This window comes from Spinacia oleracea, chromosome 4 (genome assembly GCF_020520425.1).
Source record: "Spinacia oleracea cultivar Varoflay chromosome 4, BTI_SOV_V1, whole genome shotgun sequence".
NCBI lineage: Eukaryota > Viridiplantae > Streptophyta > Magnoliopsida > Caryophyllales > Amaranthaceae > Spinacia > Spinacia oleracea.
The window spans coordinates 136,135,928-136,157,564 of NC_079490.1; the positions used below are offsets into that span (position 1 = coordinate 136,135,928).

Consider the following 21,637-nt stretch of genomic DNA (forward strand, 5'->3'; position numbering starts at 1 on the left):
TTCATTGGAATTTAATCATATCATAATTGTTTTCATTTTTGGTTTATTCCTCGTGTTATTTGTTCTATTTCATCACTTTATTCGTTGTTAGAGCATTTACAATTGTTGAGCAAGCACATTATGTGAAAACATGCATCTTTGTCATGTTTAAAATTGTTATCTTGGTATCTTATTAACAACAATATATCTTTTATCGGAATTTAACTCAACAAGTCGTTCATATCTTTCCGTATTTTTGAGTGGAATTTTGTTAAGAAGAAGTAAAGTAAGTTTATTTGCAGGCATGCTATTGTGGAGGAGCTAGTAGGACTAGGAGCAATAGTGCATACATGTGCTAGCTTGGAAAGCTAAAGGGTTGTCTATTACTGGCTCCATTTGTGATGTTTCGTCTCGATCTCAAAGAGTCAAGTTAATGGATACTGTCAAATCTATCTTTAATGGAAAATTAGACATACTTGTAAGCCCCCATTCTCTATAACACTTTGACTTTTATATTTACATATCACATATCACATATCACATATCACATACTCTACTTATCGATGATTAATGATTGATGTTATGTATTGATAAGCGTAAAACTCAAATTATTGCAAGTTAAAAGGGATAGAGAAAGTATAAATATACATAGACATATAATACTGACAATTACACATGGGTTTGGGGTCAGGTGGTGGTACAAAAGCCGAAACCGTGGATGCGACACCGGAGTATTACTCGTTGACAATGGCCACAAATTTCGAGTCGGTTTATCATCTATCTCAACTTGCATATCCCCTATTCAAGGCCTCAGACATTGTCTTTATTTCATCTATGGCTAGTATCGTGGCAGTTGATGTTGGATCTGTTTATGGGCCAGCAAAAGGTACCCAAATTCTCAAACTTGGACTCTTTGATTTTTTTGTTTGGGAAAACCAATTGTTTCTCCCCTTTGAGGATGAGTTTGGTGAGATTTGTCCCTTGATCTTGAGCTTGGAAGTCGGATAGCTAGTCAACTACTTTAACCGCATATGAAAAATAAATAAATAAGAGTCCGTCCAATTACTATTTATCATTTTGCAGGAGCAATGAACCAACTAGCAAAGAATTTGGCATGCGAATGGGCAAAAGATAATATCCGAAATTCTGTTGCTCCTGGAGTAATTTGGACTGCTATAACTGAGGTATTCATTTCATTTCATTTCCCGCTCCCTAACACAAAACTGTTACATAAATGTCAGACATATCCAAGTATAACTCTTACCTAATTATAAAAGGTATAATAAAATGGAAATTGTAAAAGTTGGTTAGTTAAGCTGTGATTTTGTTATTAAGCATTTGGTTAAGGATGAGATACATATACACGTCCGTTTTAGAAATAATAGTTGCATATATGAAGTATATAGTTGTAATCAAGCATATATATGAGACATAATTATATTGATGAAATTAAAAGAAAACAATAGGATAAATCAGAAACCATAGTAGCTAGGAAATGAAATGACATTTTCCTAAGAGTAAGAGCAATGGACAGATGGAGGTGGTAAGTTTGATAAGGTTAGTTTGGTAAATGGCATGCAGGGACTTAAGAACTACAAGGAGTATAAGGAGGCTTTCGAGTCTCGAATTGCTCTAGGACGTGTTGGGAATCCGGATGAAATTTCACCTGTAGTCGCATTTTTATGTTTACCGGCAGCTTCTTATATAACTGGACAAACTATAACACTTCCGCTTAATGAGAAGCCCAAGGTAAATTGAATTTTATGTTTGAACTTTTTTTTTTTTTTGTTGTCGTTGTTATTGTAATAATGAACGACATAGTTTTCAATTTGTTATAAACACTTGAATCTATTTGCAATCGTATAAATAAAAAGGCATACCGACCCCTAATGTAATACTCTTTTGAACTAAATGCCATGTGGTAATGGACAATTACCAAATCCCTAATATGGGCCATAATTTACTGGTCTAACAAAAGAAACCTTCCTACTTAATATACTTCTCTAAAGCTTTGTTTAGTATGGTATAAAACATTTTCGGTGTAAAATGATTTTACAAGGCAAAACACAATTCCAAACTAGTTTTCCTTTGTTTAATTCCGTAAAAGAAAATGAGAGAAAATGGTGAAGATTGAAGGGAAGAAGGGAAGAAGGGAGAGGGAGGTAAGGAAGAAAGGTGGAAAAATGGTTTCCCTTCCTTTCAAATGGAAAAGGTTTTTCCACTTTTGAAGGAGTTATGGAAAATTGTTTTTCATCCCTTGCCAAACCAAACAACGTAAAATGATTGAAATGGGGAAAATCGTTTTCCATGAAAACGTTTTATTTCCTACCAAACGAGAAAAATAAATTTCACCATAAGATTATAAGATCCCGTTTGGCCAAGCTCTTGGACCAGCTTCTATGAGCAAAAAAACAGAAACGTGGCCAAACAGTCATATTTTGGGAAGTTTTGGGAAGTGTTTTTGGCTTTTCAGAGGGCCAAAGTGCTCCTTAAAAAAGAAGCTTGCATTTGGAGCTTCTTGAAATGACTTGTCGGGGACCCTGCACCCAGATTTGCTAATAAAAACGCAAAAATCCGAAGCCAAGACCAATACTCTAAAGCTACCAAGTATCAAAGCTAATGAAAAGAAAACGTCCAACCCAACATAAAATTCAAGCTTTCAAATTTCAACAAACATGGGTTGAGTCATCTATCATAATAGGGACTAATAAAACAACAATCCATTCCAGATTTCCAGGGTAACAGATAAACAAACAGCAAAGGTATTATAAGTTTATTCATATAATGATGTTTTTTGTATTGTTTACGTTTTCCTATTTTAAGGGAAATGAATGGAACAAAGAAGCATACACGGCCGAGGATGCTTCAAGGGCTTTTAAGCTAACTCTTCTGTCCCGAGCTCAGCAGATTCAAAACTGAAAAGTAGTACACACCAAGAGTGTCAGTGTGTTTTATAAGAGCAAATTCATGGTAATTTTGCAAACACATACATCAGTAATGTTAAGTGTTAACGGGAGATATTTCACAAAGACACTAAACAAGTTTTTGAACCTAAAGATTCAACTTACCAAACAAAAATAAAAATTTAAAGCACCACTTTTATGGATAAGTGGACTGTAAATCAGTAGCGGAGCCACGGACCACTTTGTGGGGTCCTTGACCCCACTTGATTTTTTTTTTCTCTCTTTTTATAGTTAAAATTTCAATTTTTTTTTAAAAAAATTACATAATTTTAGTGAAAGTTTCATCAATTTTTAAATAGTGACCCCACTATCTCGAATTTCTGGATCCGCTACTGCTGTAAATCTATTCTCAGATGTATGATTTCATGAAATTTAGGTCTGCCTTTTGAAAAAACTCCTTTTATGGTTACTAACTTCAGTTTAGTTTAGAAATCATGCCTCTGAAGAAGTATGTGAGAGAAGTGCCAATTTCGGCAGCTTGAATAACACGTTCTGTACCTGGTTTCAGTATGGCAAAGTTCTCAAGCTACCATTAAAAAAAAAAAAAAATCATGATGTTTAAGAAACTAATGGATATTTTCACCTCCAATAGAGCAGGTAAAATGAAGAGCAAGATCGAGTCAATCCTAATCCCTAACATTCGATTGCAAAACCTCACAAGAAAATATTGTTATCCAAATACATACAGAGGAACAACTGAGTTAACAGAGTGGAAACATCAATAGAAGAAAAGATTCAAGGACGTAAACAGACTAAAACCTAATAATTGTAGTGAGTTTTCGAGAACTAATAGAGTACCAATCCATCTCATGCAATGGGGATACAAGTTAAAAGACTCTTCCGTGACTACCATAAGCACGGTGCTGGAAGATTGCAGAAACGCTTTTGACCCAAATGCCGTAAGCACGAATTGCATGATGCAGGAAGATTACAAAAGTTCTATTATAAAGCTGATGCCAATTGTCTCTAGGCTCTAACAAGTTCAAGTTTGTGTGTCAGCTTATTATATGCAATCAACAACCATCTTGGAATAATATAAAGAGAAAAATTGTTGGCTAAGAAATATGTCGGTGGTATGCTTCTGAGTAAAGAAGCTTGAAAGTTGAAACACCATTTTGGACTTTAGTTTGAGAGAACAAAGGGCATGCTCTTTTTCTCTTAGCAAAAATGTGTTCCGAATTATGGCATGTTGTGTCACAAGCAAATCTTACTCAAATGGAGGTCAAAACTTTAGAAGGAATGGATAGTCAACTATTATCTATGTCACTCTAAATTGATCTCACATCTCACTCACAGTGACCTTTTTTCAATAAGTAAACATTATGCAATCCTATACTGCCACAAAAAAAGAAATTGGCATAATGGTAAAATTAACTTGACTCTGAAGAGTTTAATCGTTCAATACTCCCCCTCCCCCAAAAAAAAATCCCTAAAAGTTATGAATGAGAAGCAAAATTGTTAAAAGGCGAAAATCTAAGCATCTAAATATTTAATCACACCAAATGCATGATTACGTAACCTTCATTCCTTGAGATGTCCAATATGTCTTTGAGTTAGCTGATGATGAGGGGAGTTTCCTATACCACACACAAATGCACGAACATGATGTCTAGGCCTATCTTGTGTGCGGGTGTAGGTGTAGGTGTAGCCAATTTTCTGAATCGGCACATTTTTTTCAAAATATTAGTGACGGGAGTATGAGACACTTACTATCTGTTTACTTCCTCTATTGATTTGATAACCCTCAGGAGATAGTGTTGCGACAACTTCAGCAAAAATCACTCTTTGTAACAGACCTTTTCCTTTTTTGGTCAGTTACTCAAAACGGCAATAAATCCCTAGATCTGTTTTCTTTCTCACACACACAAAAACATTTACTCTTTGCACTGTACACCCATGTTTTTTGTTCTGGGTGATACACTTTGTCCTTCATCTACCGCTTCACACAATGAAGAGCGTGTGCATGTGCACGGGTGCGGCTTTATTTTCTATTCTGTAACTTTTTTTTTCAAAATATCAGTGACGAGATCCTTGTGATCAGGTTTATTCCACAACTGATTTCATAACCATAACGAGATTATGTTTCTGTTCAGCCCGAAATCACGGTTCAAAAAAGAGCCTTTCCTTTTCTGCTCAGCTACTCGATGAGTCAATGGCAACAAAATCCCAAGCCTTTATCCTTTATCCTTTCCCATGCACACAAAAATACTCAATCCTAAAACCCTGCACTCATGTGTCATATATTCTCTATGTAGTGATTGGATTGTCTTTAGTCCATCGCTATGCAGTGTTTGCACACACTAAAGAGATACTCCCTCCGTCCCAAAATTATTGTCCTGTTTTCTAAATCGGGCGTCCCAAAATTATAGTCCTATTTCTAATTTTGGTTATTAAGGTCTCCACTTTCTCATGTACTATATTAATTAAAAATGCATTCATGTACTATGTTCCACTTTCCTATGTACTATATTCTCTTTTCCATGTACTTTATTCTTTTTTTTTTCATCCAACTCAATTATCATTTGTACTTTATTCTACTTTTTCATGTACTATATTCAATTTTTCTTAAAATCCGTGTTTTTGGTCAAACGGGACTATAATTTTGGGACGGAGGGAGTAGTAGATATTGAGTTTCTCTGGAGGTCAATTGCTAAGTATCTATGCGTACTTGTGCAGGACAAATTCCAGGATGCGTTCTGTTCACCTTAAAAAAATAAGTTTCAGGTCCAATAAGTTCAGGTAAGTTCAGATAAGTTCAGGTCAAATAAGTTGAACAGAACGCACCCTTAGGGAAACAATCCTCTCTTACAAGTCATGCCACGACCACTAATCCAGCCGTCGCATTGTTGCGGAGATGACTTGTAACGGATAAATAGAAAGGACCGCGGCTAACACGGTGTGAATTTTTCTATAAATTCACATTAACAACTTAACAAGTTTAAGTCTGTTTATACTTCTTAAGTTAAAAAGAATTATCTATCATAAGATGAGTGTGTAACATATTTTGTGAGCAAATAATCACTCATAATACCATGTTTCATAAACTATTGGACTAATTACTAAAATATTTTGGGCCAATTTGGACAAATGAACAACGTAACAGGAAACAAACATTATAACATGGCGATTCACTGTAACATAACGGACGACGCGAGGAGAAAGATGTGACTTTTGTCGCCCTATTATGCAACGGGGTTTCGTGGAACGACAAATCAAAAAGCTGTTACAGAACGGCCATTGCGTAAAGTAACTGCCGAGTTTTAATTCCATGGTTGGGGCTGAGGAGGCTGAAGGCTAGGGGTTGGATTTGTTAGATTTTTTTTTAAAAGTAAATATTAGAATAGTGTTTAAATAATTAATTAGATGATTAATGTTGATGGGTAACCTTGAGACTTTAAGTACTCCATCTGTTTTTCTGATGCACCCAATTAGTGTAGACTCTTGTTTCTAAGAGAGGTGAGTAAGTGTAAGAAAAATGTGGAAAAAGTAGTGATGCAGTAACATAATGGGTAAAGTAGGAGGCAATTGATGGAAAGGTGTAATTATTGCAGGGAAAAGGTAATGGGAAAATATGTATGCCAAAATAGAATAGAGAAGAAGTGGGTAGAACAAAGAAAAACACCCCTTCTCGGAAAGTGGGTACAAAAAATCAGAGGGACTATTTTTGTAATTACGGATGGCTTTAGGGGAAAATCCCCAAGTTAGGAGTAGATATGGATAAATAATCCAAATATGAATATCAAATACATTTTTTTCTTAAAATAGATCTAGAATGATGGGTGACCGCTTTAGCAATTTTGCAAGGTGGGTATGAGTGAGGATAAAGTGTGTTATAGGTTGAATTTTGTGGGGTTAATCACAAGACTTAATAAGAATGTGATCATTACACACAACTCAAAAGGCAGCTAGTGTCACAAATACTATCAAAGTGACCAAAGACCTGCAACCTTATGTTGCAAACAATAGAAAGTAATTGCATAATTGCCTAATTGGAGGATTTTATGTTAGACCTTGGTCAAGAAGACACGAGTGATAAAATTTCTGGTCCAGCAAAGATATGGTAGTTATTGTGGTCCTCAAATGGAATCAAAATACTTGATGTTTTGATCATCGCCAGTTGTATTACTTAAACCACCATTCAACAAAGGTACATCTACCTTTTCAACAACCACAGTTAAGTACTGTTACAAAATGTCCTAGGATGTAGAGCTGTCAAAACAGATCATCGGGTCGGGTCCGGGTCGGGTCATCTTGGGTCTCGGGTTGTATCAAGTCGGGTTCGGTCGGGTTGGTTTTCGATCGGGTCATGTCGGGTTTTTTTCATTTTGGGTACAAGTCGGGTTCGGTAGAGTCATATTCGGGTCAGGTTCAATTTCGGGTTTGAATCGGGTTTGTAAATCTCGGGTTTTGAGTCAAGTTCGGATCGGATAATTTGGGTCGGTTAAAATGCTGGCCGAATTCACTCTCGGACACGGGTTAAGATCGAGTCAATATCTGATTTAGTCATCTCAAAATATTCAAGCGTAAAATATTTACTCCACGGGACGAGTCACTAACAGGTCATGTGGTAAAAATCGGGTTAAGGTCATTGTCGGGTCGGGTATCGGGTTCAGATCTTTGTTCAGTCGGGTCAGTTCGGTTATCGGTTATCTTTCGTTCGGGTTCGGGTCATACAACATCGGGTTAAAATGGGTTATCGGTTTTTCGGGTCGGGTACAAGTCGGGTTTCAGGTTATCTGTTTTACCAAAATTTCGGGTCATGGTCGGTTACGGGTTCGGTCGGGTTTTCGGGTCGGTTCAATTTTTGACAGCTCTACTAGGATGGCATGATATGTGACCTCATGAAAAGTTTGTTAAAGAGTACATGAGTAGGAAAATTTCAATAGAAGAACTTCCATCAGTTCTTGGACATAAGCAAAGGCTAACCTCACTAGCATTAATATAAATAAAGCAAAGGCTCCTCATGTTAGTATTTTCAGACAACAACATACTTCTTTTTAAAGAAATATTATATCATAATAATGTTACAGAAGGAAATTAATCAAATTATGCACACAATGAAAGATAGGATTTTCAGATGTTCTTAGAAACATACCCAAAGCCATGTACTGTCGCGATAATATGCACTTTTCCCACTGGTGGAATCTGACCTGGTGCTCCCAATGGATGGATCAGCACAGGCATTCCTAATGGCGGGATCCGCACAGGCATTTGCGGTGGAGGGATTTGCAGAGGCGCCCCCAGTGCTGGGATCGGCAGTGGCGCCCCCGGCAGCGGGATAGTCAGAGGTGCCCCCGGTGGCGGGATCTGCAATGGCATCTTCGATGGTGGGATCGGAAGTAGTGCCCTTGGTGATGGGATCGGAAGTGGCACCCCGGGTGGCTGGGGCCGGATCGACAGAGGCAGAGGCGCCCACGATGGTGGGATTGCTAGAGGCATTCCCAGAGGCAGGATCTGCCAAAAGCTCTATCCCTGCAAGAAAAGGAGGAAAGGTTTAAAAGTTTACCACCTTCGTCTGAATTCCAATAGATAATATCTTTTAAGATGACAGAGCAGAATTACAATAAAGCTACCCTAATACATGCAAGATCTCACCAGCCGTCCCTGTACCTTGTTTGTTTGAACCTTTGTAATGTTTCATTAAGTCAGGGACTCAGGGGATCGAGGGTTGGTAGGGGAGAGGAGTGAGAAAATAATTGCAACATCTCAAGACCCCTTTCACAGATGTGTGCAACAGAAAATGAGAAAATAGTTTTTACCAAGGTCAAAAATCTTGAAGCAGCATGCACACACCAATAAAAATCAGTAGGTTTAGAAGTTGATATAGATGAGTGTTTACCAGTTAGAACTTTGAAATCACTACTGGAACCAGCATCCAAGAAAGAGGTGTCGCCTACACTTGATACCTAAATTTTTGTACCAAGATCCAACCAAATAGAAAAGACAATAAGCTCAGCAAGACTATCAAAAAACATTTCAAAAAAAACAAAAAACTGTGTCAATCTAGGCTACCAAACTAAAATTGAAAACCAACAAAAACTTTCCTACAAACAAATTACTTCCCTTGTCCCACTATGTAATATCAATCCCTAAAGAGTCACAAAACACAAAAGTAAGAATCATCTTAACTTGTAAGACACTGAGAGAGAGTAAAAATTACAAAGGCTTATCCAAATATCAACACAAAATGCAACCGTTTACTACTAAAGTGCAGAAAGTTCAAAATTTATTACAAGAACGAAATGTAACTTCTTGAGATTTTTAATATCAGAAAGACTTGTAGCACTATAAAGAGTAAGATTTTTCCATATTAATGTGAGGACAAACATGAATTTGCTAACACCAAGTGCATTGCATTAGTGTGATACAGGAAATAAGTCAAATGACAACACTTTTAGCTAACTGGCCCATGAACGTATCTTTAGAGGTCAATCTCAATCCCAATCAGCTCAAGGAATTTTTTTTCGATGACAACAGCCATACTTTTTAACCCAAATCTGTGTTTGGATTTTGTTTCCTACTCCCTCCGTCCCTTAATACTTGACCTATTTTGACTTTTTGCACTATTCACATAATTCACTTTGACCCTATTTTATTTCTAGTATATGAAAATAAATGTTAGTATATAATATATTGTTGGCTTCATCTTAATATATATTTTCAAAATATTAATATTTTTATAAGTTTTTATGATATATAGTTAAAGAAATTGGTGGTCAGAGTTGTGCATCGACAAGCGTGCCCGGTCAAAACAGGTGGAGTATTAAGGGACAGAGGGAGTATCAGTTACTCCCTCCGTATTTTAAAAAGAGATACACTTTCCTTAAACGGCCGTATTTTAAAAAGAGATACACTTTTCTTTTTTGACATGTCTTGGTCCCACTTATATTAATATTTCTCTCTTTCTTGTGGTCCCCACACTTACTCACATCATCTTTTTACTATAATAAATAATTCACCCACTGCCCCATTTTCATCTTATTTTAATAAATTCAACTCACTCTCCTAAGTGTATCTCTTTTCAAAATACGGAGCGAATACTTCCTTAATATGCATTATGTTATGAATTAACTTAGCTTTGGACAGAATTAAGACATAAAATGAGAAGATTAAGGAAAGAAGAAGCATTATTATTGTTAAGGGGGGAAGGGTACTTTAGAAAGGAGCATTCTTATTAAGTTGTTAGTGGCTTGAAGAAGTATGTTAGTTAGTAAGGGTAGTAGTTGTATAAATAGAGCTAACTAGAGAAAGGGGGGCATGTTGAATATTCACGAGTGTTTTGATTAGTTTTTTGTTAATTGGGAGAGAACCAATCCTCTCGAATATCCATCGTTAGTTACTGCTGTTCTCCAGATTTTAATAATCAAACTTCATATTCTTCCTTAGACTTCTCATTGATGTCTTAAACTCTTAATTCTGTCCAAAGCTAAGTTAACTCATAGCACATTAATGCTATTTCCTTTCCAGATTTGTATTATCATCTAGAAGATATACAATTAGAATAATTTGCATTCAGACTGGTCATATATAAATTGAGAAAGAATTCTCCAGGAACATGCAGAGTTTTAATTGTCATCCCATCTAACACATTTTCCATGTGGTTTAATAGGAAGGAAACCTGGAGGATTGTGCTTTTACAGAACAATTCCCTGGATGAAGAAAGTTCAGTGAAACAAAAGGAGGAACCTGGACTGATTGTCAAACAATTCAAGTCATACACAAAATTCCTAAGTTGGGTATCAACAGGAGCAAACTCCATGCATTTTGGGAAATATGTGGTATTCTCTACGAAAACGAAGGCAAGGATCTCAAGACAAGTTCTTTTATTGCGCTTTCCTATCTTCGTTTTGCAATGTTCTTCTAGGCCAAATTACCAGCTTCAAACTGACATATGCTTTAATTTTGATAGTTATAGGAAGATATCTTTGCTTTAAATGTAGTTTTTTGAAAAATAAATACTAATAACTTACAAATCTCACAGGCTTCCAGGATGCGAATAATGGCTCAATGATTAATTTGGTCCATCCCAGTATAAATGGAAAAAAAGAAACTTATCTCCTATCAGTGTTCGATATAAATATTTTTCACATAGAATTTCTATATATACAGAAAGCAAAAAAAGATTTGAATTGATTGCATATACGAGACACAAAATTGGAAGCAATGAAAAGACTAATAGTATGGGAGTCAAATCATACCACAGGACTCCCTATCAGGCAATCCATGCAGGTTACACCGCACGTGTCATTAATCTCATACGTATTCTGTCCCATAATACAGCCGCAATGAACTTGCTGTCCACAAATATCACATGTTAACTGTTAAGATCCCATTAGCAGTTTTTCCAACAAATGAAACAAAGTCTAGTGATGGATAACTATAATTTAAACCAGCAAAGAAGAATAAGAACTTTCTATTACCCTATCACATTCATCACAGTGTCTCCATCCATCGTCGTCGTGATGATATTTGTCACATAAAGTTCCATGCTCATAAGCAGTACTGCCAGTTCATAAAACATGAATAATGTATTCAACATACTTAAACCACCACATGAGAACCAAAAGATAGTCTGCACAATTTGACTAATATTACAAAGTCGAAGTGATCGTTGTAGTTCATTTCATTCATACTCTTTTTATATGTGTCCTTTGAGGAAGCTGATACAAAGTCATAACATCATGCCTCTTGTTTACCAGTTATCACCTATGTTACTCGGGCTACTAGTGTCGGTCATGGTATCTCTCCAAGTGTCAAACTAAGCCATTTCATAAAAAGGTAACATTGTTTTGGTTCAAACTAAGTGTCCACACCCATGAAAAATTGTCCATTATTTGACAACAGGAGTTGAATAGGTCGAGTAACATAGATCACCCCCTATTGAGATAGAACTATCAAAGAGAGGAGACAGAAGAACGATGGGGCACAAGGTGATAATCCTTCAAACCTCAAGCTTCTACCAACGTCAGCAAAAGAAAAGGCATAAAAATCTACAACTAGGATGTGTAGAAAACAAAGAGTGATCAAGGATATGGACCCCTTAGAAACTCCCAACAAAATTTCTCTTCCAAAGAGGAAGCAGTCATCAATGTTTTTGTAATCACATAAGAAAACCTAGGCTAGCCCTTACATAAAGAAACCCAAATCAAACTTACGGATGATTAACAACCGATAGCAAAAAAGTTGTCATCTTTGTTCACCTTCCCGAAGCAATGAAGAACCTCAAATCCTGCAAAACGATGCAGATCCAATTCCGTATCACAAGTGACACTATGAATGTCCCACTAGTACCTTTCAAACTCGTTATAGAAGCACCAAGAAGAAGAGCCGGTCTGATACCCTCTTGCATAACCAAAGCTTCAGTAAACAGGATGCTGCCGTTAGAAGAAATGGATTTAGAACCCGCTAATAACATCTTTCCCGCACTATCCCTCAAATGAAACCTAGAGTCAATTAGCCACCATTATGCCTTGGACTGTCGAAATTTTTACAAATTCAGGTTGGAGAGGCTGCCAAGCAACTTCCTTAAGAGTTATCAACTTATCACAAGTTTACTACAAGGGATGGAAAAGGCAACTTGATTATCCATATCAAGGGACTAAGCTAAATATCAATAAGAACAGCATTTTTGCAAGAGTCACAGATCTGTCTAAAGAGGCATGTTCTTTACTAAGTTGATTACAAATTTATAATCTAGTGAACCTAATCATCCACCACACAAGGTATTTTTTCCATATTTTGCAAACCCACCAAATCTTTACAAAGATTGACCTCCAAAACATATCAGACGCCTTCCATAATGAAACAAAAATCTACTGCCTATTTCTATAGAACTATTCCAAAGGTGTACCATTGTATCAACTACAAAGTACATCACTCCAGCTCGCATGCCAATCATGGTTTGCGGGGGTAATTAGAGAATAAGGAAGCATGGTATGCGGTCTGAACTCACCAAGAAATTAATTCAAGGTCCTCCTTCCACCATATAAAATTCATTTTTGTAAAGGATAGCTAACTTTCCACATGCGTTTAACGTTCACACTACCGCATCCATTATAGACCATTATATTACCTCATTAACCATTTCAATACATTATCAGCCTTTATAGACAGAATTTAAATTCACATATAGAAACATTAACATCAAGATTAAAAGTCACTCATTTCAGACTACCAGAAACTAGACTGGTTAAAGAAACAATTATTATCCACCAGACATTCAAAATACAAATGGAAAACCATCCCTACCTGGACTACAGACATTCCTCTTGATAGACAAAATTTGGGTTTCTGGTCATTACATTGCACACCTACACCCTTTTTTTTTAATGAAATACACACCTACAACTTTAGTTCAAACCTTACTAAAGTTATAAAGTTATACACAAACCACATACTTCTACAAGCCTCCTCTTGTTTTTACTTGCATTTACAAATTTACAGCTATCACGTCCCCATGCATGAAGAGGAAATATAATCAATTCTACCAACAACCACAGTTATACATCCACCAAATCTACCAAGTACCAACAGCAACAAGCCACAGCTATACATACACCAAACCTACCAACAGCCACAGCTATACGCCTATAAATACATGCATCAGCATCTGACTATTGTAAGATCTCTTCCTACCCCCATGACACATTCGAAACAGTTGATTTGATCCTTAATTCAATCAGGTCAATTCCATTCCCAAAAACTTGCCCGCTAGGTTATTAGAGTATACGATAACAAGTCAGCATTTCATTCAACTTCATTTACTTTAATAGCAATTGATGTCCAATATTTGCACTTTGGAAGCCATCTCACTTTAAGACCAGGACCAAATACCTATGAAATGATATAAACATTGACATGTGCAAACAAATCAGATAGCTAAAATTATGCGCATACTGCTAATCACAAAGTGTCTTGACTGTCTATCGATTAATCCTACATACTTTATTGCATATCAACATATCCAGGTTTCATACCACCTCTAGTTAAGGCTTCATATTACCTCTGTAAACCTAAGTTACACAGCGCTAACTCGCTTAAGCACCATATAAGGCACTCTAGCCAAAGGTTGTCAGCATTCACTCAGCAGCAACAGGGGCTCTTTTGATACCAAGGCTATGATACAAGTCCACTGCATTTGGAATGACTAATATCTGTATTTATATGTGGTATCATACAGAAGCACTATACAAAAGTTGTTAACAAAATATACCATATGGTTCAACCTCAAAATTTATAGTTTGAAACAACAAAATAATAAGTTCATACTTAGAAACTATTGCGTTTTCTTCAATTTGATTCTATATAAACAATTCATTCTTGACTCACAATCAGAATTTTTGAAAATAATCATATTAGATTCCAAGTCAACCTGGTCTTTAGTACCACATTTGACAAAGTCACAAAGACCATTCCCTAAGTGCCGATCTAGGCAAGAAGAAGAAAACCATAATTGGAAATAGATACTCGTTAACCAATATGTTTCCTTTTCTACTTCCAGTTATGAATATTTTTTGATTCAGCAAAGGATATTGATTATTTTTGAAGTTTGGGCTTCTTAGTCTTGGCTAGCATAGATATCAAAAGGCTATTTCTGCTAGTTTCTTGTTTTAGCTAGAATTTATGATAGTATGGAAGTTATATTCATGCTCATGCGGATTCCTTACAGCATATTTTAGCTTCTTAGTTTTTTTGCCTACTGCAGCTTTGGGCTGCAGAAGGTGACACACAATCAACAGAAGTAACTGGTTGTGATATAGAACGACAAGATGAAGACCATTTTTCGAAAAGAAAGTTATTCTCCTCAGATTTAAGGAGAGGAACAAACAAGCTGCTCCGAAATGGTTTAGATTTCAGAGAACTGGGATTCAGACTGAGGTAGATCTGGATAGGGATTTCATTTGGAATCAAACTGGGTGGCGTTAGGGTTTACCAATTTACCCAAGAGAAAGGTTAAGAGCGTGTTTTCAAACACGTTATAGAAGCATGTGAGGTGGGTGGGTGCAGGAAAGTGCTTCTGTAGAAGGAGAGTGGAGGAAGAACTGTAGAAGGCATGATCAATAACATAATTTCCAGATGGGCTATTCTGATTCTAAAGGGTCATCAACAGGCCTAGTATAAATAGTGCTAAATGAAAGCAAATTGCACTTTGTTTCCAAAACATGAACCCCTGTTTCCAACGCATGAACCCCTATGCATGTTAATGTAAGCAATGTTTACAATCATATTGCAGAAAAGAGCTGGCCAGCACTCTCTACTGAATGAGCAACAAGAGGGAGAAATAATTCCTACCATGGTTAGGACACTAGTAAGCAGTGATTGAAAACAAACATAGCCACTTCAACCAGCAGACTTCAGCAAGCAGCTCTGAAGTTTCTGTTTGATACAAAAATGGGGAGGGGAGCATGGGACTGACAAAAAGGACGTAAGAACAGTTTCAGCATAAGACTGGAAATCAGAATGGACAGCATCTACTTCAGGTTACATAATTTTCTAATTAGGCATAAAACTCTTTAAGGCTATCTCTCTATTTTTAAGGCAGTTACTCTTGTGTACCTTTCTCGGGGGGTAGAAACTTCTCTATGCTTCTGTGAACTTCACTCTTCTATTAACAAGCTTTGTCTTCCTTATAATGATAACAATAAAGTATCGGGTGGTGGTTCTTAAGCATGGCTAGGTGCTGACCTCTTTACTATCAAACAAGGAATAGAATATTAAATGAAGGGAAAGTAGGGCTTGTTATAAGATTAAGACCTCTATCATTAAATTCAGCTAGACCCGCTTGGTTCTCCCTCATGCCTAGTTTGGTAACGTTAACAAACCATGCATCTTCTTGCAAATTCTTTGTTAACTCCCGAACTATTCTCTTAAAAGGATGAAATGATTCATATGTAACAAGTAATTTCTAAATATCTTGAATTTCAGATAAGGAACCCGCCCCAGTAATGAAGATAGCATCAAGAATCGGTTTTCTGTACGCAGTACTGAGTACAGCTCCCGACAAGCTTATATAGCCCTCAATGCTGTCAAGTGAGAAACTCAGACCAGATTCAGAAAGTCGGCAACATGATGAGGATGAAAAACATGTAGAGTTCTTCTTAGAAACAAACTGCCCGTGAGATTATACTGGACCTATTTACTCGGACTCCTCATTTTACCTCAAGTACCCGTGTCGGATCCTCGACACTCGGACATGGGTTACATGGTTATGGAAACTCTGACACTTCATCTTGGACTAAAATCATGCAAATTTTCATAATTTAGCTGAGTATACACTTGGACACGTAGTAACGTGTCCGACACAAGTACCCATGTCCAAGTACAATATCTATTGACCATTGCCCTCTTCTCAAGAGTCATAAAATTATGTCAATGGGTTTTATAGCACAGATACATCACAATAACATACACTCAGAGAGAAGAGTCTCTTTAGTTATGTACGGAGTACTAAGTAATAAAATCAGCAAAATATTCAGAGATAATTTATGTCAAATTTTCCTCCTAGAAGGGCTAGAACCACAGAATATTTAATACTCTACTCCATGTTGCACTTGAAGATACATCAGTTTTCACAATTTACCTTTCAACTAGCTCAATCAGATTCTTGAAGGATATTGGCATAAACACCTAAAACTTCTTCCCCTTCAGAACAAACCCAAGGTCTCCGGTCACTGTATGATCAATTGAACCCACTGAATCCCCTAAAATTGCTGGAAGCTATAAGCTAGACACCTTTTCACATTTGATAAACTACTGAACACAGTGCAAACACCCTCTCTCCTTCATTTGCAACAGACCTACCCTCCTATAGAAAAGCCTAATTATGCAATATCTGCATTTTTAAGCTAAGGTTTCGACCCTTGGTGGCTGCAAAAAATCTCTAGGAACAATAACTCTGTTTCCATAGGCCATAACAGAAGATAACAAAATATTCACCGTTAAAAATAATTGCTTTTTGAAAGTATGATCTTTTTTTAATTAAGAAGACAACTTCCATCTTCCATTATTTTCACAAGTACAATCATCAAATTCTGATCAGTTTCCCTTTTCTCCTATAGTACTATCAACATCAACACTTCTTCCAAAACAAATTTGAGTAGTAAAAGTGGAATTTGTTCTTAATTTCCAAGGTGGAAAAAGGTGACTCTAAGCAAATTCTATGGTACCTGACTGTAGGTTTTACTTCCCCCTCTCATTCTGCTTCTTTTCTTCAACAGGAAAACTAACATTTTATGTATACTCCTTCCACTCCTTCAAAGAACTTCATTTACATCTTTTATTAAAATGGGAAATGACGGAGTCACAACTCAATAGCTGGGGAACAAAAGGCTCCAACGAAAACATAAAAAATAAACAAAAGTCTTTACCTAAAATGCAAACATGTGACAATATCCATGCAATTCAAGAAAACATGATCTCCTAGATGAATAGATAAAACATGGTAATGGCAGAAACAGGAGGCTTTTCTCGAAGTTTATCACCAAACAACTGGGTTTAACTTAATCCATTCCAGAATATTAAAAAAATTGAGGTGTTTGTGGATGAGATTACACATAAACGACCAACCCAAATCACTAAATTTCTGATAACAATATGAGTTAACTGAAGATCATCCACGAAGACGAGGACAAAAAAAATGGAAATGCTCCAGAAAAAAAAAATTAGAATAATCAGCAGGAGAGGATCAAAGCAAAGAGAAGGATAAAATTTCAGATGTGGATAGTTGGCCTATTTTTATAATTAAAAACAATATATATATAAGTATGTGATCTAACAAAAAATTATGAAATTCAATTAAATTAAATTTAAGAAAAATTCACAAGTTGAAGAAAACACAAACAATTACAAAGCTTATAATATTAGAATCCAGTATTCAAGACTAAATCTTACAAGCACGGGACACAGATCTTTGCATAGGTAGAATCCCTCAGACGCCATCCTTTTTGAGGTACATTCATAACATCGTGACAGAAACTACACTTCTCGCCACTTGAAGCCATTAAATTTGCAGAAGATGAGAGAAATAAACACAGAGCAAAGGGGGGTGAAACTGAAAGAAGAATGAGCAGAATGCAAATACAGATTTCCCCCACCAATCAAAGACTTAATGTAAACAAAGTTCCAATAAGGAAAAAAATATTTATGGAAAGGAATCACAATCACAATTATTTCACACATAACATTGTAAAAAATGCGTGGAAGGGAAGGGGGCGGCCAAGCGGAGATGAGGAAGAAATTAACAGCTACTGGCTTTATATGGTAATAAATTAACTCTATGATCATATTCACACTAACAGTCTATACAAATAAAAACCGTAAGCGAAAATAAACACAACCTATGAGAAAACAAGAGTTCCTACTCTCACTAGAAAAAGATTTAAAATCCATTTATCAACAACTCAGCCCTAGGATTCAAAACTGTGGTTGAAATTGTCACTGTGGTAGTGGTCATTCATGCATTTCAGAAGCGTACTTTACTGCAATGTCACTCAAGAGATCGTAAATAGCACGGCATAACTTCTATCATTCACATCAATCATGTCTGCCAGACTGCCTATACCAATGCTGTATGAGGCAATAAATAATGCTTGCACATTCCTCAGATTCATTTCTATTGAAATGTTGTAGCAATTTAAAGCACTTAAGTAACCATATAACCTCAATTATATAACAGCACAAGTGTTTTCTAGATATTGGCGACTCTGCTAGCAATTTAAAGCATTGTTCTGAATGCATTTTCAAGGATATTTACTCATCTGACTGTCAAACATTCCCTTAAAAAACCCTATTTTGAACAGTCCAGCGAACAAATCGACTGAAGCATCATACATCCAGCATCCACTGTATGACCAATCGCCTACCCAAAGAAAAGAAACGAAAAGAAAAGAAAGAAATATAAATTAGAGAGACATATATGAAGTTCATAATTATTACCAATTAAAACGTATGTGCCTTTCTCTTCCGTCTTCTCATCAGTTTCACCCACCAACAGTGATATCAAATGAACCGCCTTACTAAACAAATCAGCTACCAAAAATGTTATGGCTTCTAAGAGCTGCAAGACATACAGGATCCGTCCCTTCTCGTAAATAAATTGTTGAGTCAGATAAGATCTATGGCTTCTAAAAGCTGAGTCATATTCTAAATCTTACCCTTCTGGAAATTATTCCACCAGATAAGATCTGCAGAAGTATATAAAAGAAAACATATGTTTAAACTTAACAGGTCAGCATCACAGGCCAACCATTGAATCTTTTTCTTAAAAGAAATTATCAGAGAATCATGAGAAAAAGATGAGTATCTCAACGTGTCCTCCAAACTTCAAATTACTGATTATTTGCTTTCTAAATAAATCAACACCTCTATGGCTTCACCCCCACCTCATCAAAATTAGAAAGAAAGACCATAATCCATGCAAGACCAGAGGCATATTTTAATTTTGAGCTTAACAATGAAGTGTTCCATTTGAAGCAGAGACAACCAAACAATTACTCGGAAGGCATTGTACAAATGCAACAGAAACATAGTCCGCAGGAAAAGAACTAAATATTTCCTCAGTAGGTGATCCCACAACAGTTGCAGGGAAACCAAAGGTCTCACCACGTACTCCAAACAGCCTCCGACACAATCATGGTGAGCAACCATAACATCATAGAAGAAATTTTTCAGGGAGCTCTAATAAGAAAAGGTATATTCTTTAACTACAATCACTTTGTACAATTTCCAAGGAAAAAAATCTTCGCAGGCTTTCGGACACGAAACATATTGTTTACATTGACACCACAGATAGCAAACACAATTTAAGTAAAGGCTTTCAACTCAAAAGGAACTTCGAATTTCCATATAGGCCGGACAAGGTAAAGAATGAGTGAATGCCGAAGAGGAGGAAAATAAGAGAATTTAAAAACATTAACAGATTGATAGTATATATCCAAAAACATCTTGCAGGTGCCAAAAGCGTGTATGTACTTCCCGTTCCCACACTTTTGACAGAAGAAAATATCTCCAAGAAATGCCCACCAACACCAACATAGTCAGTGTTAAATTCTAAAAACTCCTCCAAATGCTAACTTACAAAATCTAATAAAACCATATCTAGAATAGTTGACTAATTAAGTCTCCATCACCAACAATCCACACAAGCCGCTTATATAAATTAGTAAAGTTTAAAAGGAAACAACCTATTATTCGTAACATCCAGATCGTCATCTACGAGAACTGGGGATGCAGGTTGCAATAATTCTAGTTTTGACCATAAGCTCCTAAAAATGCGGGGGAATTACTGTGCTTCCCAGAGACACAAAAAATGCCATATTTTTTTCATGGATAGTTTTATTTTCAACATCAGTCTTTTCCTAGATTTCGTTTGGTGAACCCTCATACCCCTCAAGCATAAAACAGTTAATTGGAAGTTGGAACATACTACAAAAAAACGACAAAAAGTTCCCATGTTGCATTCATTTAACTTCCAATTCATGTCGGAAGAGCCATCTAAGAAAGATTTCCCTTCAAGTGATCTCAAAATGTGTCATCCAAAATCAAAACACTCCAGGAAGCTAATTGCTCTTATAGAAGTTATGGTGAACTTGGAAGTTCTGCATAAGCATCTAGTGTTTGAGGAAAAACAAAGGGGTGTCCTCAAGGACAAACAAGGCCCACCGGCTACCGGAATTCTGGTGCTCTGTTGCCGAAGCGAATCCGGCAATTACACATCTATCAACAGCATATGATCTTTGAAGTTCCATTGACTGATTCACAAATTTAGAAATAATAGATCACTACTTCAACATATTTTCTCAATACAAAAAATTTTAATATTCTAAAATGTTCTATAAATTTTAATATTCTAAAAAGTGTTAATATAAATGCAATTACCCCCACAAAAATACCAAATCTTTTTCACATCCAAACTGAACGAACTGACTCTAAATGAATTATAGCAATTAAGAGAAAAACAGATTAAACACTATAAAAAAGTTAAAGGGCATTCATAGATTTTTCACTAATAATTAAGAGAATAAATTTTTTTTTTTTAAATTGATCTCGGAAAAAGTAGAAGAGAAAAGAAGAATTACTTACAGAAACTGCGCATGACTGAAGCATTTGGTTCAAACAAGGAACAGAAGAAGATCAAGTTTGCCGCATTGATGCAACTTAGAATGAGCCCGTCATCCATCTAACCAAAACAATGATTCGTTCACTTTTGAGTATGTCTCCAGACCGCCATATTGGCTCATATGCATAAAAGACATCGTCATTACAAAGACTCGAAAGGAAACTTTAACTAATTGATTGAAGAATATATACGGTGTAATTAATAATAGTAGAATATTTTCTTTGTGTCATAAACATCGCAACCTCTTGTTTTTTATACTGTTCATATTATGCGTTAGTTTATTTTTTTTGTGATTTCTGCCTAAGAAAAAAAAATTGTAGTCAGGTGAGATCTTGTTAAATTTGTATAGATATTTATTTTCTAAATATAAAACTTTATAATTTTTACTTATACATAATTCGAGATATTAAGAATCAAAGTATGAATTGGAAAACGTAAAGTCAATCATGGTGCAATATTTAACGAACGGAGGAAGTTAAAAAGTTAGCCTTATATGTAGTTTTTGTATACTTTTAGTACCGACTACAGAGTCACATTCTAGACATTTTAGGAGATAGGGGTCCTTTTTAGGGGCAATATA

The 21,637-nt window shown here is 36.1% G+C and overlaps 2 protein-coding genes across 5 annotated transcripts; one reads left to right on the forward strand and one right to left on the reverse strand.

The window, feature by feature from the left end:
- The first annotated feature begins 726 nt into the window (after positions 1-726).
- On the forward strand, positions 727-10,942 carry LOC110793055 (tropinone reductase homolog At2g29340). Its single transcript, XM_021997891.2, has 4 exons — positions 727-865; positions 1,063-1,163; positions 1,561-1,728; positions 10,552-10,942. Exons 1-4 carry the CDS (start codon positions 727-729, stop codon positions 10,597-10,599), a joined length of 456 nt encoding a protein of 151 aa, XP_021853583.1. The 3' UTR covers positions 10,600-10,942.
- On the reverse strand, positions 2,600-21,250 carry LOC110793053 (uncharacterized). Of its 4 annotated transcripts, XM_056826350.1 has the most exons (10): positions 21,021-21,250; positions 19,094-19,123; positions 18,876-18,996; positions 12,282-12,316; positions 12,143-12,171; positions 11,363-11,444; positions 11,141-11,236; positions 8,782-8,848; positions 8,038-8,414; positions 2,600-2,894 (listed from the first exon to the last, which is right to left on the reverse strand). In XM_056826350.1, exons 1-10 carry the CDS (start codon positions 21,042-21,044, stop codon positions 2,889-2,891), a joined length of 867 nt encoding a protein of 288 aa, XP_056682328.1. In that variant the 5' UTR covers positions 21,045-21,250; the 3' UTR covers positions 2,600-2,888. The 4 variants fall into 4 exon arrangements, with proteins under 4 accessions (XP_056682328.1, XP_056682329.1, XP_021853579.2 ...); XM_056826351.1 differs by lacking the exon at positions 19,094-19,123 and having other exon boundaries at positions 21,021-21,249; XM_021997887.2 differs by lacking the exons at positions 12,143-12,171; positions 12,282-12,316 and adding an exon at positions 17,832-17,930 and having other exon boundaries at positions 19,094-20,689; positions 21,021-21,245.
- Positions 21,251-21,637: the final 387 nt, after the last annotated feature.